This window comes from Hyla sarda, chromosome 5 (genome assembly GCF_029499605.1).
Source record: "Hyla sarda isolate aHylSar1 chromosome 5, aHylSar1.hap1, whole genome shotgun sequence".
Classification (NCBI taxonomy): Eukaryota; Metazoa; Chordata; class Amphibia; order Anura; family Hylidae; genus Hyla; species Hyla sarda.
The window spans coordinates 114,303,356-114,317,894 of NC_079193.1; the positions used below are offsets into that span (position 1 = coordinate 114,303,356).

A 14,539-nucleotide genomic window follows, 5' to 3' on the forward strand; every position below is an offset into this window, starting at 1 on the left:
GTTCTTCAAGGTTTGTTTGCATGGCCATGTCAAGGTATTTCACCACCTGCTGGTTCAGGTCCTGCTCCATGTCTACCTGCTGCTGATGAGTTGCTTCACTATGCGGGTGAAGAAAAGGTACTCATCAGCGACTGTAGACTCAGGCTGCTGCTGATGGAGCTGGTACTGCTGCCACCCCACCCCTCCCCAGCAACCATGGCAGTGGAAGGTGAGCGCAGAGGGCCCCCCGAATAAGACCTGCTAGTGGATGGACGATGACGCAGATAGGCATCAGCCAACTGACGATGTAGGATCTCTCTGTAGTAGATCAGTTTGTCCTCCCTCAGTGGGTGTAAAAAAGGACCCCATTTTGTGCCGGTAGCGAGGGTAAAATAAGGTGGAGAGCCAGAAGTCATCCTGCTGCCGAATGTTGACAATTCAGCGGTAACTACGCAAGCAACTGAGCATGCATAGTGCCATTTGTGACTCAGAGGGATTTCCTGCCTCCATCTCCACTGCATACTGCCACGGTGTGTCTGGGTCCTCTGTCTCGCCTTCCTCGAAACCCCATAGCTCCTCTAGTTGATCATGCTCCTCCTCTCCTGTCAGAGGAATAGAAACACCACCCATCTCATGAAACCTAAACTGTGCTCCACTCTGCCCCTCATCCTCCTCCTCCAGTTCAGCCCCCACAGGGCTCATGTGGCCGTGAGATGTAGGCGCAACGTCTCCATTGCCCTGACCAGTCATTGTTTCCAACACTTTCGGAAATAATGCAGTGGAATGACGTTGTTCATCCCGTAATTCTGGCGACTTCCTCAAAGGGCAGGTGTCACGTATGAGCTGCCACTGGTTCACATTGAAGTTACACAGGAGAGTACCCCTATCTGCTTGGATCATCAAGAAATTGGTGATTGCTTCTCTGTTTGTACAGTCTGTCCAACATAAGGGAGGAATTCCAACGTGTGGCAACATCACAAATCAGACTATGTTGGGGGGGATACCATTATGATGCTGCAGCTGAAGGAGGGTGTGCTTTGCGGTGTACGAGTGGCTGAAGTGCATGCAAAGTTTCCTTCCCACTGTTAGGATGTCTTGCAAATGGGGTGAACACTTTAGGAACCGCTTGACAACCAGATTTAACACGTGTGCCATGCAGGGCGCATGGCTGACCCTTCCTTGTCACAGTCACCATGGTTCCCATTTCCAGCTTTCGTGGAAGTAAGCCATGCTCTGATTTCTTTACGAATTACTTTTAGCAGTTCCTCCCCTGTGTGACTCTTTTCGCCAAGGCAAACCATGTGAAGAACAGTGTTACACCGCCGTACCCTGCACACATGGTATGCTGAAGGGCCACAGACTTGTCTGGGCAGTGGAGGCTGAGTCGCACACTGTCACAGGACCAACGGGCTGAAAGCGTGAAGGAGGAAGTGGCGTGACCTGTCCAAGTTGGGGTTGTGGCTGTTAGCCGTAAAGGACATGTATTGTCCCTGACTGTAAATACAGCTCCAGACGTCAGCACACCGACAGGCTCAAGGACTGGCCCACCTTCTCTTGCACAAAATTGTGCAGGGCTGGTACTGCCTTCTTTGCAAAGAAATGATGGCCTGGCACTCTCTATCTCGGCTCGGCACAAGCCATCAATTCTCTGAAAGGTGAAGAGTCCACCACTTGAAAAGGGAGGGACTGCAGCACCAGCAACTTGGACAGGAGCTCATTCAGCTTTTGAACTGTTGGATTAGTGGGCACTCTTGGACATGGCTTCGCGGATGGATTGTTGGCGGAATGGCTGATTAAAAGTGGGAGGAGCAGGACCATCTGTAGCGACAGAAGAAGGGTATGACACATAGCTCCCTTCGGCTGAGGTGTTGGAGCCTTGGTTGTCTTAAAGAGGGTGATGCAGCAGGCTGGACCACTACATCGGAGCCATGGTTCTCCCAGGCTGCTTTATGGTTGCAAAGCATATGTTGACACAGGGCCGTGGTGCCAACATTGGGACCCTGGCCTTGCTTCACCTTCTGCCGACACATCTTGCATGTGGCTACCTCCTCCGGATGCCTGATGAAAATCTACCACACTGTCGAGTAGATTTTCCCACCAACAGTCCGCACTAATTGACTGCTACTGCCGCAAGGTAGGCTGCCGCGAAGCAGGTGGTCTCAACCCAGGCACGTTTGGCTCCAGAATTTCCCCTTCTGCCACCATGTTGACTGCCAACCATGCTACCGCCTTGCTGGCTCAGCTGCTGCCTCACGGGCAACCTGCAACTCTATTCTCCTGAGGATGATTAAACCCCTTCTGGACCCAGCTCCCAATTGCGATCGGCTTCATCATCATCAAGCATCTGCACGTCACTAATGTCCTCCCCAGGTTCCTCAACAGTGTCCTCTGCAGGACCCTGAACCCTGGCAACACCGCCTCCCATGTCACTACTTGCCCGCCTAGCGGAGGAAGCGGCGGATGTATCCTCCACTTCTTGGCTGGGCAGTAGCTGCTGACTGTCCTCTATTAGATCATCCTCAGTGAAAAGTGGAGCTGAACCCACAGCATAAGATACTTCTGTAGGATAGGGAACAGCATAGGACAGAGGCAATGGGAGGACAGGGACTGCTCCGGGGCCATGCCAACTGAGGGTTGTGTCTGAGGAACCCCCCGACTGTTGACTGGGGGTATCAAATGTCACTTGTGATGAAGTGGATGACAGTGTTAACCAATTGACGACGGCAGATGGGTTGCTGGTCGAGACACGACCACTAGCTGATAATGGGAACTCCGGTCTCTCGCTGCGACTCCTGCTGCCACTTGTCCCTAGTCTGCTGCGACCTCTGCCTGAAGGATTTAGGCCTCTGCCACTCCTCTGTGCACGTCCTGGCACTTTTCTGCCTGTGTATTTGAGGGGAGTACAATACGCTTCACTACGCTTAGAAACAGTATTTGTCTAGAACAGCAGCAGGCTGTCCTTTCACAGTATCTAGGCCCTTGACAGATTAACAGGAACAAAATAGTACACTACTAAGATGTAGGTATGTGGTATGCACTGATGAGGGCGGAAAAATGCTCTACAGTACACTTAAAAAAAAGTATCTGAGTACAACACCAGCTGATGAGTACATTTGTCTGTCCTTTCACAGTATGTAGGCCCTTGACAGATTAACAGGTACAAAATAGTACACTACTTAGATGTACGTATGCGGTATGCACTTATGAGAGCAGAAAAATACAATACAGTACCCTTAAAAAATATATTTTTTTGCAAAACACCAGCAGTACACAACAGTGCTGCAGCCAAAAAAAGCTGTGTACTAAATACAAAATTGCACTCTGTCACAGACTATTAGAAATGGACTGCTCGTTATTATACCATCTACAGACTAGCATAAGCAGTAGATGATTGTTTGTGGAACAAAGACACTGAATTGCGCTGAAAAATTATTCCTGCCTCCTCTGCTAAAGTTAATGAAGTTGATGCAGCTTGTTGACATGTAAGAGGCAACACACAGCTATGTGACCACCTCTGTAATACTATGCCGAAGAAAGTGACTGGGAGGTTAACGCCTGCAGCTGCAGTAAAAATCCTTTTCAGTGAAAAAAACAATGCTCTCCGTCCACGAGAACGCTGATGTGACTAGGAGGATGTTAAACGCTGCTGGAATGCACTTTTCTCTGCTGTAACAAACATACACAGGCTGTCCGTCCTATCTCTCTGCAGTGTAATGAATGAAGTGGCTGGCCGCAATATGGCTGCCGATTATATGGGGCTGTGACATCACAGGAGTGACTGGCAGCTGATAGGCTGCATCCTGCATGTGATTCAGGGTCATACCGCCAACTTCCCTTCCCGCCTTGCCTTCCCAGCGTCCCTTGCCCCATGTACTGACATGTGGATCTGCCATTTTAGATGCTCTGGAGCCTGGAATGCTGTAAAATGGAGTTAAATGAAGCGATGCGCATGATAGAATGGCAGCGATATTCGCATTCGTTGCGAATTCAATATTTCCTGAAATTCGTTACGAATTCGGGTTCGTCAGCTTCGATTCGCTTATCTCTAAATGTGACCATCACATAACCAAATTAGAGTATAAAACACATGCAGCTATGCTGGATTAAAACAAATAGCATTGCAGGACTAGTGACAATAAGTGTGCAAGATATAGGTGAAAAAATTAATAAAAAGTACTTCTTTAACCCCTTCCCGCAAATGGACGTTTATACACGTCCATTTTTCCTGTGACTTAATGCAAATGGACGTGTATACACGTCCAATACATTTTCTATCACAATGTCCGTTGGCATGGAAGGGGGGAGATGGTGGACGGGTTCGGAAATCTCACCTCACACCCGGACCGACGATCGCAGCGGGACTGGCGGCAGGATCAGGACAGGCAGCGCGGGACCGACGGAGGCAGCGGCGGACGCAGCAGTAAAGATCAGCCCTAAGTGATCTTCACTGCTGCGTTCCAGGAGTTGCCAAACTACAACTCCTAGCAAGCCCAGACAGCCAAAGACCACTGTTCAGTGGTATCCAAACTGTAGCCCTTCCAGATGTTGCAAAACTACAACTCCCAGCATGTCCAGACAGTCCGGGCATGCTGGGAGTTGTAGTTCTGGAACATCTGGCCCTTCAGATGTTGCAGAACTACAACTCCCAACATGCCTTGACAGTCTGGGCATGCTTGGAGTTGAAGTTTTGCAACATCTGGAGGGCTACAGCTTGGACACCACTGCACAGTGGTCACCAAACTGGGACCCTCCAGATGTTGCAAAACTAACTCCCGACATGTCTTTTGGCTGTCCGTGCATGCTGGGAGTTGCAGTTTTGAAACAGCTGGAGGCATCCTTTTTGGGAAACACTGAGTTAAGTAACAAACTCAGTGTTTTGCAACCTGTGTCCCTCCAGCTGTTGCATAAATACAACCACCATGCACGGACAGCCAAAGGGCATGCTGGGAGTGTTGGTAGTATGCCTCCAGCTGTTGCATAACTACAAGTCCCAGCATGCCCTCAGTTGTCACTGCCTGCTCAGAGTTGTAGTTTTTGCAATGGCTGAAAGCACACTGGTTGCGAAGTTTGTTACCTAACAGTGTTTCGCAACCAGTGTGCCTCCAGCTGTTGTGAACTACAACTTCCAGCATGCATTGATAGACCGTACATGCAGGGAGTTGTAGTTTTGCAACAGCTGGAGGCACACTGGTTGTGAAACACTGAGTTAAGTAACAAACTCTGTGTTTTGCAACCAGTGTGCCTCCAGCTGTTGCATAACTTCAACCCACAGCATGCACGGACAGCCAAAGGGCATGCTGGCAGTGGTATTGCAACAGCTGGAGGTTTGAGCACAGAATCCGCAGCAATTCCGTGCAAAATCCGCACAAGCCAGAAACAAACCAAATGAATGCGGACACAGAATAGGTGTTGATGTTCAGAAATTCTGGCATGTGAATATATGACACAGTCAATTTCCATTTTTGCCATTTTATTTTTTCCAAAGCTATAAGGCCAAGTTCACATACCAGAATTTCTGCATGGAATTCCACATGAAAATTCTGACTGAATTTACAGCCAATACACTTCAATGGGATTCCGCTGTCCAATTCACACAAAATTTTTGCTGTAGAATTTTGGCTGCAGAAATTCCATTGAAGTGAATGGGCAATTCATTTCTATGGAATTTACTGCAGAATTTCTGTGCAGAATTCTGTGCAGAAATTGTGAACATAGCCTAACGCTTACAATTTTCCATCTACAGGGCCATATAACGGCTTTTTTTTAATGCAGGGCAAATTGTACTTTGTAAGTGAAAAAAAGTGAAAAGTAAAATGGAGCTCAGCAATTAGCCATTCATTATTGTTCAGCTATTCAGCATTTTTTTTTCTTTTAGGGCGCCTCTTGCAAGCTGTTTTTAGAGCATTTAGTTTAGTTTCATGGACTGGACGTAAATGTACCAGGGCACCAGGATGTACATTTATGTCCGATGTCCTTAAGGGGTTAAAACTGCCGTATTCTGAACCCTATGAGGGAGATTTATCAAAACCTGTCCAGAGAAATGTTGCCGAGTTGCCAGTAGCAACCCATCAGCTCGCTTCTTTCATTTTGAACAAGGCCTCTGCAAAATGAAAGCAGTGATCTGATTGGTTGCTGTGGGCAACTTTTCCTCTGCACAGATTTTGATAAATCTCCCCCTAGATCTTCTTTTATTTTTCTGTATAGGTGCTCTATGAGGGCTAATTTTTTGCACCGTGATATGTAGTTTTTATCGGTGCCATTTTTGTTCAGATATGACAATCACCTTTTTTAAAAAAAAAAAAAATGTTTTTCCTATATACGAAATGACCAAAAATCAGCAATTCTGCTGTTGGGATTTTTTCTTTTTGTTTACATTGAAAAGTGGGAAAGGCGGGTGTGGGACATTTACATTTTTTTTATTATGGGAGGGGCTTTTAAAAAAAAAAAAAATGTACATACAATTTTAAGTCTTCGTAGGGGACTATTCTAAGCAGTTATGATGTTCAGTAATAAGCCATCTGCTTGACCAGATGTTGTACACTAACTAGAGATTACATGGGCTTACTTTCTTTTCATGAAACAGTGAAATAATAATGGAATGACTAAGGGTGCCAAGGGCAAGACAGCAATGGACTTACTTGCTGGAAGAAGTAAACAGTGAGATCATTTAATAAGGTCAAAGTTTTTTAATAAAATAATAATCATCTTGTGGACAAATACATAATTCTCAGAAATCAGGTTATGTTATTCCCCAACCATGAACCTTGTTATCTCTTTTTCCTTGGACTGGCACATTGTAAAAGATACACCTCAGAATTTCCTGAGACTTTATATATACTTTAGTATGATCTACAAAACCAACCATAAAATGTACCGCTTGTTTGATCAAGGTTATAAAATAGGTAATGCTACAAACGTTATAACCTGGCCTTCCCAGTACTCAAGAATAGTTAACTGAAGCCTGCAGGACTGCTGGTACAAAGGAAAACATAAGATAGCTATAGACTGGAATGGCACTGCAACAATAAGCATTTATGTTGTTGCAAAAAAAGTTTACCTTTTATCTACTACAAGAAACCCACAAAACAGAAGTGTCGATAATCTAGGGGTAGTAAAGTGTAATGCAAAAGAATTAAAGGGGTATTCCGGGCAAAAACATTTCATCCCCTATCTAAAGTATAGGGGATAAGATGTCTGATCGCGGGGAGCCCGCTGCCGAGACCCCCCACGACCTCCCTGCAGGACCCGCATTCTATGAATCTCGTTTCGGAAACCTCCGGGTTTCCAGGACGCCACGCCACGCCCCCTCCATTCATGTCTATGGGAGGGGGCGTGAAGGCCTTAGACATGAATGGAGGGGGCGTGGCGTGACGTCACGTCCCCAGTCACAGTAACCGGGAGGGAGATCGCAGGGGGTCTCAGCAGCGACCCCCCCCTGCGATCAGACATCTTATCCCCTATCTTTTGGATAGGGGATAAAACGTTTTTGCCCGGAATACCCCTTTAATGGGGGAAACTAACATTTGTGCCTTTGTGTAAGACAACACAAACATAGGACAAGACAGTCTATGAATGTTTCAGATTTATGCCAGAGGTTCAGGCTGTTTGAGACCAACTACTGGTTGCCTTAACCCCTTAAGGACCAAGCCCATTTTCACCTTAAGGACCAGGCCAATTTAATTTTTGCGTTTTCGTTTTTTCCTCCTCACTTTCTAAAATCCATAACTCCATTATATTTCCCTATAGACCCATATAAGGGCTTTTTTTTTGCGTTAACAATTGTACGTTTGTAATGAAACCTCTCATTTTACCATAAAATGTACGGCGAACCCCCAAAACATTTTTTTAGGGAGGAAATTTTAATGAAAACCACAATTTTGCACATTTTGGAGGGTTTTGTTTTCACACTATACACTTTACGGTAAAAATGACATATGTTCTTTATTCTGTGGGTCAATACGATTAAAATGATACCCATGGCTAGATACTTTTATATTTTTGTACCGCTTGAAAAAAATCTAAAACTTTTTGTACAAAATCAGTAATCGCTCTATTTTGACCACTTATAACTTTTTCATTTTTCCATATATAGGGTGGTGTGAGGGATCATTTTTTGCGCCGTCATCTGTACTTTTTTTCAATACCACAATTGCATATATAAAACTTTTAGATCATTTTTTATACATTTTTTTTTAAATAAAATGTGACAAAAAAGCTGCATTTTTGGACTTTCAATTTTTTACGTTTACACCATTTACCGTACAGGATAATTAACATTATATTTTGATAGTACGGACATTTATGTACGCGGCGATACCAAATAGGTTTATAAAATAAAAAATTACGCTTTTTTGGGGTAAAATGGGAAAAACTGACAATTTTCATTTTTATTGGGGGAGGGGATTTTTCACTTTTTAAAAAAAACATTTTTCAACTTTTATTTTACACTTTTTATGTCCCCATAGGGGACTATCTATAGCAATCCTTTGATTGCTATTACTGATCAGTGCTATGTATAGGACACAGCACTGATCAGTATTATCGGTGATCTTCTGCTCTGGTCTGCTCGATCTCAGACCAGAGCAGAAGACCCCAAGAGACGGCTGGAGCCGGGTGAGCGGACCCCGGCAGCCATGCTAGATGATCGGATCGCCGCGGCAGAGCTGCGGGCGATCCGATCATCCATTCAAAATACCGCACTGCCGCAGATGCTGTGATCTGTGTTGATCACGGCATCTGAGGGGTTAATGGCGGACAACCACGCAATCACGGATGTCGGCCATTATCGGCCTGGTCCCCGGCTGCTAGTAGCAGCCGGAACCTGCCGTGTATGACGCGAGCACTGTTCCGATGATCGCGGTCATACACAGGACGTAAATGTACGTCCTGGTGCAGGAAGTCCCGCCAAACCAGGATGTACATTTACGTCAGTGGTCATTAAGGGGTTAAAAAGTACCTAACTACTCCTCCCACCCTTAAAAAAAAAATCAATAAAAAAAAAATCAGAGCTTTATTATTTGCTCACATAGTGCAATCTCCCAGCAGGCCTGACATCACTGAAGCCTGCTGGGGGACCACTTCCGCTCTCACATGGTTGCAGTGCTGTGATGAATAGAAGACCTCAGGCTCCGTGCAGCCTTCAGTGAGGCTCCGTACAGAGAAGCACTTCCTGAGTTTGGTCTCCTGCCAGGCTGGGAGGAGACCAAACTCACTGTATTAATTGTTGCAGTGAAGAGAACAAAGCCACCTAGTGGAAGTTTTTCTATTATACAGGGTGGGCCATTTATATGGATACATCTTAATAAAATAGAAATGGTTGGTGATATTAACTTCCTGTTTGCGGCACATTAGTATATGTGAGGGGGGAAACTTTTCAAGATGGGTGGTGACCATGGTGGCCATTTTGAATCCAACTTTTGTTTTTTCAATAGGAAGAGGGTCATGTGACACATCAAACTTATTGGGAATTTCACAAGAAAAACAATGATGTTGGTTTTATCGTAACTTTATTCTTTCATGAGTTATTTGCAATTTTCTGACCACTTATAAAATGTGATCAATGTGCTGCCCATTGTGTTGGATTGTCAATGCAACCCTATTCTCCCACTCTTCACACACTGATAGCAACACCGCAGGAGAAATGCTAGCACAGGCTTCCAGTATCCGTAGTTTAGGTGCTGCAGAATGGGCATAACAAAAATTGGAACAGGACCTTCAGTTTACGCAGAAGATTTTGTTCAGTGATAAGGCAAACTTTTATGTGAATGGTGAAGTTAACAAACAAAACCACCGCTATTGGTCTGACACTAACCCACATTAGATAGATCCCTCCAAGACTGTTGGAACACAAAAATTGATGGTGTGGTGTGGTATTTTATATGGGGTGCCAAGATAGTGGGGCCATTCTTCATCAATGGAAAGCTGAAGGCCACTGGATATGCAAAATTGCTACATGATGATGTGTTTCCCTCTTTATGCACTGAAGCTGGCACGTTACCTGAGTTATTCCAGCAAGATCGTGCACCACCACAGGTCCGAGCATTCCTAGATGAACAGTTTCCTGGAAAGTGGATTGGTCGTCGTGGGACAGTTGGATGGCCCCCAAGGTCTCCCGATCTGACCCCCTTAGACTTTTATCTTTGGGGTCATCTGAAGGCAATTGTCTATGCTGTGAAGATACAAGATGTGCAGCACCTGAAACTATGGATAATGGAAGCCTGTGCTAGCATTTCTCCTGCGGTGTTGCTATATGTAGTGTGTGAAGAGTGGGAGAAGAGGGTTGCATTGACAATCCAACACAATGCGAAGCACATTGAACACATTTTATAAGTGGTCAGAAACTTGTAAATAACTCATGAAAGAATAAAGTTATGTTAAAACCATGCACATCTTTGTTTTTCTTGTGAATTTCCCAATAAGTTTGATGTGTCACATGACCCTCTTCCTATTGAAAAAACAAAAGTTGGATTCAAAATGGCCGACTTCAAAATGGCCGCCATGGTCACCACCCATCTTGAAAAGTTTTCCCCCTCACATATACTAATGTGCCACAAATAGGAAGTTAATATCACCAACCATTCCCATTTTATTAAGGTGTATCCATATAAATGGCCCACCCTGTATTTTAAACATATTTATGATGATAATTTTAAAAGCAAGTGATTGGAAAAGCGTCTGCTAATTACACAAGGAACACTATATTAAAAAGTTTTATATGGAGACAGATACCCTTTAAACTATGACATCTTGCACCCGAATGTGGCAGATTTTGACACATGGTGTTGCATTTAAAGATACTTCTTTGCCCAAAGCCACACCCTCTTTTTGGACACTATGAAAAAGGCTCTAAACACTATACAAAACTTAAATTGTGGCACAAATTCTGTAAGCCAGTTTATAGGTGCACAATGCACCAGAATTTGGCTCAATAGCAATAGTAAAATGTGTCCCATTGTCTACACCCAATATTACTTTGGAAGTTTCCACAGGCAAGAAAGGCACTTACAAAGAGAAGTTCACTAAAAATACATGTCATTGAGGAGAGTAGATATGTAAAGCCTGCAGGGTTAGTGGCAGATTACAACCACCTCTACTCATCACTGAACTGTCAGCTTTGAGTAAAACCACTATTAACATAAAATATAATTATCACATTTCACAATAATGTCCCTGACAGAAGTACACCGTAGGTCCAGGGCATCCAACATACAGTCTGTGAGTCAAATGTGGTCACCCAAATATAGAGATCTCCAGAAGTAACCACACATCTAACATGACACTCTAAGAGCAACACAGAGCGTCTCAGATCATGTACCTCTAGCCACTAGCTTAGTGTGGTCTGCATCAAGATGGCTATGTATGGCTTCACATGCATGAGTATGCCTGATGTTTCCAAGTAGCTGAGGTAGGCTAAGTAAGTGCGCAGTGACAGTCTGATAAGCTGCTGCCCTCTGCAAGCACCAACAAGCGAGCCTCTAGATTTTTTGACAAATTTTTAATGACTTTATATTTGCCTATATTGAACTATTAATTACATTTTTTCTGGAATGTGATGAATCCAAAAATCAGCAATTTTGGACATTCATATTTTTTTAACATTTACACCATTCACGATACAGGATCATTAACATTATATTTTAATTATGCAAAATCCAGAGAGAAACAATGAACAGGTGGAGCACTCAGCACCCAGTGTGAAAACAAATGTTCTTTTATTGATTGCCCGGCAAGACCAATACGAACAAGGCATAACGGGGAGACCATAAGCAGAGCAGAGAGTGTGGATGGCCAACACCGAACCAGAAGCACCATACTGATGTGAAACAGGTATCACCTATCCACGCCCTCAGCTTATGATCTCCCTGCTAGGCCTTGTCGATATTGTGTCTTGCCAGACGATCAATAAAAAGAACATTTGTCTTCACACTGGGTAAGTGCTCATTGTGTTTATTGTTACTATCTGGATTTTACATACTTGACTATATCATCATTATGTGCTTTTTAGCACCATGGATGGAGTGAGATTATTACGTTTTATGCACCAATAGACCTGTTGCTTCCTCGGTTGCTCTTTTTGGCATTTGCCTTGTCCTGGTGTTTCTGTTTGTTAGCTACTTTGACATTTCTGCACGTGTCAATACTAAGTATATATCAAATTATTTATTGTTTTGTAAAATGGGAAAAGGGGGCGATTTCAATTGCTATTGTGGTGGATATTCCCATTTTTAAACCCTCCATCTAATGGGTTAAATGGCGGGAATCAGCAGGATCACTGATGACCGCCATTAGCTGTTAGCTGCCAGGACCCACACTGTTAATGTGAACAAAACTGCTATGTTCATGTATCTTTCTATAGTCAATAATAAGCAGTTTTAATCTCCACTGAACTTGCTCACCCAGCGGTCCGGCCATGCGAAGTCCTGCTAATGGATTAAATGGACTTAATAAGGCACCAACTGCTTTAATCCAAATTGGAATTGGCCTTTCCTCATCAGCATTGTCAGGTCTTTCAGGGAATCCCCATGGCTCTACCAAAATTAGACTTTTTACCCTGAAATTTGTAAAAGAAACATTAAAAATATAACAAACTATAATAACCAATGACCACATTTTTTTTCTTCTTTAACTGTATTTTACCTAGATTTTATCCATAAAAGAACATGGAAATAACAAAACATCGTAATGCATATCACAAAAGCGTGAGTCTTTCAAAAATACACAGCAATTAAGATGAATATATAAATGACTATTCCAGGGGAGAACTGCTATTTTACAAAATATGCCAAGAGTAAACTTTGGTAGAAGGTAGGAGAACAACTTAAATATTCATACATCAAAGAGAAACACAAGAATAAGGCGAGAAACATTAGAAAAGAGAGAGATGATGATAAATAGCATCTAAGGCAAAGTTAGAGATCCCAAATTTAGTGTAATTCACGTGTCCCATGAGGTCCAAATTGAATAAAAATTATCCAAACAGTAAGGTTTTCCCTATATGTTTAATCCTTGTGGTTTTTTTTATCCCAATTATCGATCAGTCTATAATTTTACTGGTTTATGTGAACAGTGAGAGACAAAATAACAAAAAAAAAAATCCAGGAAAACTTCAAATAGTATTTGATAATCTGTGGTAAAAAGCACAGATTATCCTGAGCTTATCCTTATACCTATGCCTATATCACTCTGGCATTACAGACACATAATTATGCATTATAAATAATGTATACATTTTATAAAGCTCGATTGTAAACTTGGGATATTCCTTCACAGCAATAAAATCACTACCATAACTTACCTTGAGGGGTATTTCACAGCGTAAACAGAAGCTAAAAAAGCTCCCAGGTTATGCCCTAGTAAAATCATGTGATCTAGTCCCAAAGCCATTCTCCACTCTTCTATTGACTGTACAAACTGCATCTCAGCCTTCTCTGCATCACCCTCAAAGTGAGGCCTACTGCTGTGTCCAAATCCCAGGATATCAAAGGCATATACAGTTCTATTTTGACAAAGTGTTTCAAAGTTGAGAGCCCACAGTCCAACACCTCCTCCAAAGCCGTGCAACAGAACTAATGGAGTCTTTGAAGAAAGTGGTTGCACAAATGACAGAGTCCAGATCTTGTTTCCACCAGATATTAATACATAATCTTTGGTATAGGAGCTTGTAATACCTACACACAGATGAAAAGGTATGAAGAATAGAAGTTTTAGACATATACTATTTGTAGATTTTCTTAACATATTAGGACATTTCCCAGTTACATACATATTTGTGCAATAAAAAAAATAAAAAGTGATAAGTGTTTGATCGTGGGGGGTGTCCCCAACAACCCCCCATCCCCCCACCCCACCAGGCCACGGCTATGTCGCGGCTTTCCCATACAGGAGGAGTGCCTGCCACAGCAAGACGCGTCTCCCCGCCTCTCCCATAGAGCTGTATGGGGGGCGTGGAGTTGGTTTTTGCTGCAGATGTCCTTTAAGTGAGGGGGAATATATATTCTTTTAACTATTAGCAGTAGATTAAGTTACACTTCTTGTCCATTATAAAACATTCTGATTTCAATAGTAGGAGCTAATTTGGAATCTACACAGTGCAGCTCAAAGGCTTATTGTCTTCAATAGAAATTTTCTACCATTTATCTTCTGCTTAGGGAAAAAGATGATTCCTTCACATAGACTTTGTGCTCTCTCAGTTTAAGTAATAACCAGAACGGGTTGTGTGAAAGAGAGGAGAGCAGATAAAAGATAGACTGTGTGCAAATATAGAGAAAATAGAGCTCACACAGCAAACTGCACAGGATGTAGAAGCCTTTATTTTTAAAGGGGTTCTCCGATGCTTACACATCGATAGGGGATAAGATACCTGATTGCGGGAGTCCCGCAGCTGGGACTATCACGCCCCCTCCCGAAGGCTTGCATTGAGGGGCGGAGCGTGAGGTCACACGGGGGCGGATGCATGATGTCACACGCTGCCTTGAAGACACCCATAATCAGACCCGGAGCATACACGCTCCGGGGACTGATTAAAACGGGGTGCCGCGTGCATGATCACGGGCGTCCCCAG

At 43.5% G+C, this 14,539-nt stretch overlaps 1 protein-coding gene across 3 annotated transcripts in view; it reads right to left on the minus strand.

Annotated features, from left to right (window-relative positions):
• Positions 1 to 14,539, minus strand: part of ABHD5 (abhydrolase domain containing 5, lysophosphatidic acid acyltransferase) — a 96,826-nt gene that overhangs the window by 20,560 nt on the left and 61,727 nt on the right. For all 3 annotated transcript variants that reach the window (XM_056520125.1, XM_056520126.1, XM_056520124.1), the window contains exons 3-4: positions 13,274 to 13,646; positions 12,375 to 12,529 (exon numbers count right to left, since the gene is read on the minus strand). In XM_056520125.1, the coding sequence (XP_056376100.1) occupies positions 12,375 to 12,529; positions 13,274 to 13,646 (528 nt within the window). The remainder of the gene's footprint in view (positions 1 to 12,374; positions 12,530 to 13,273; positions 13,647 to 14,539) is intronic.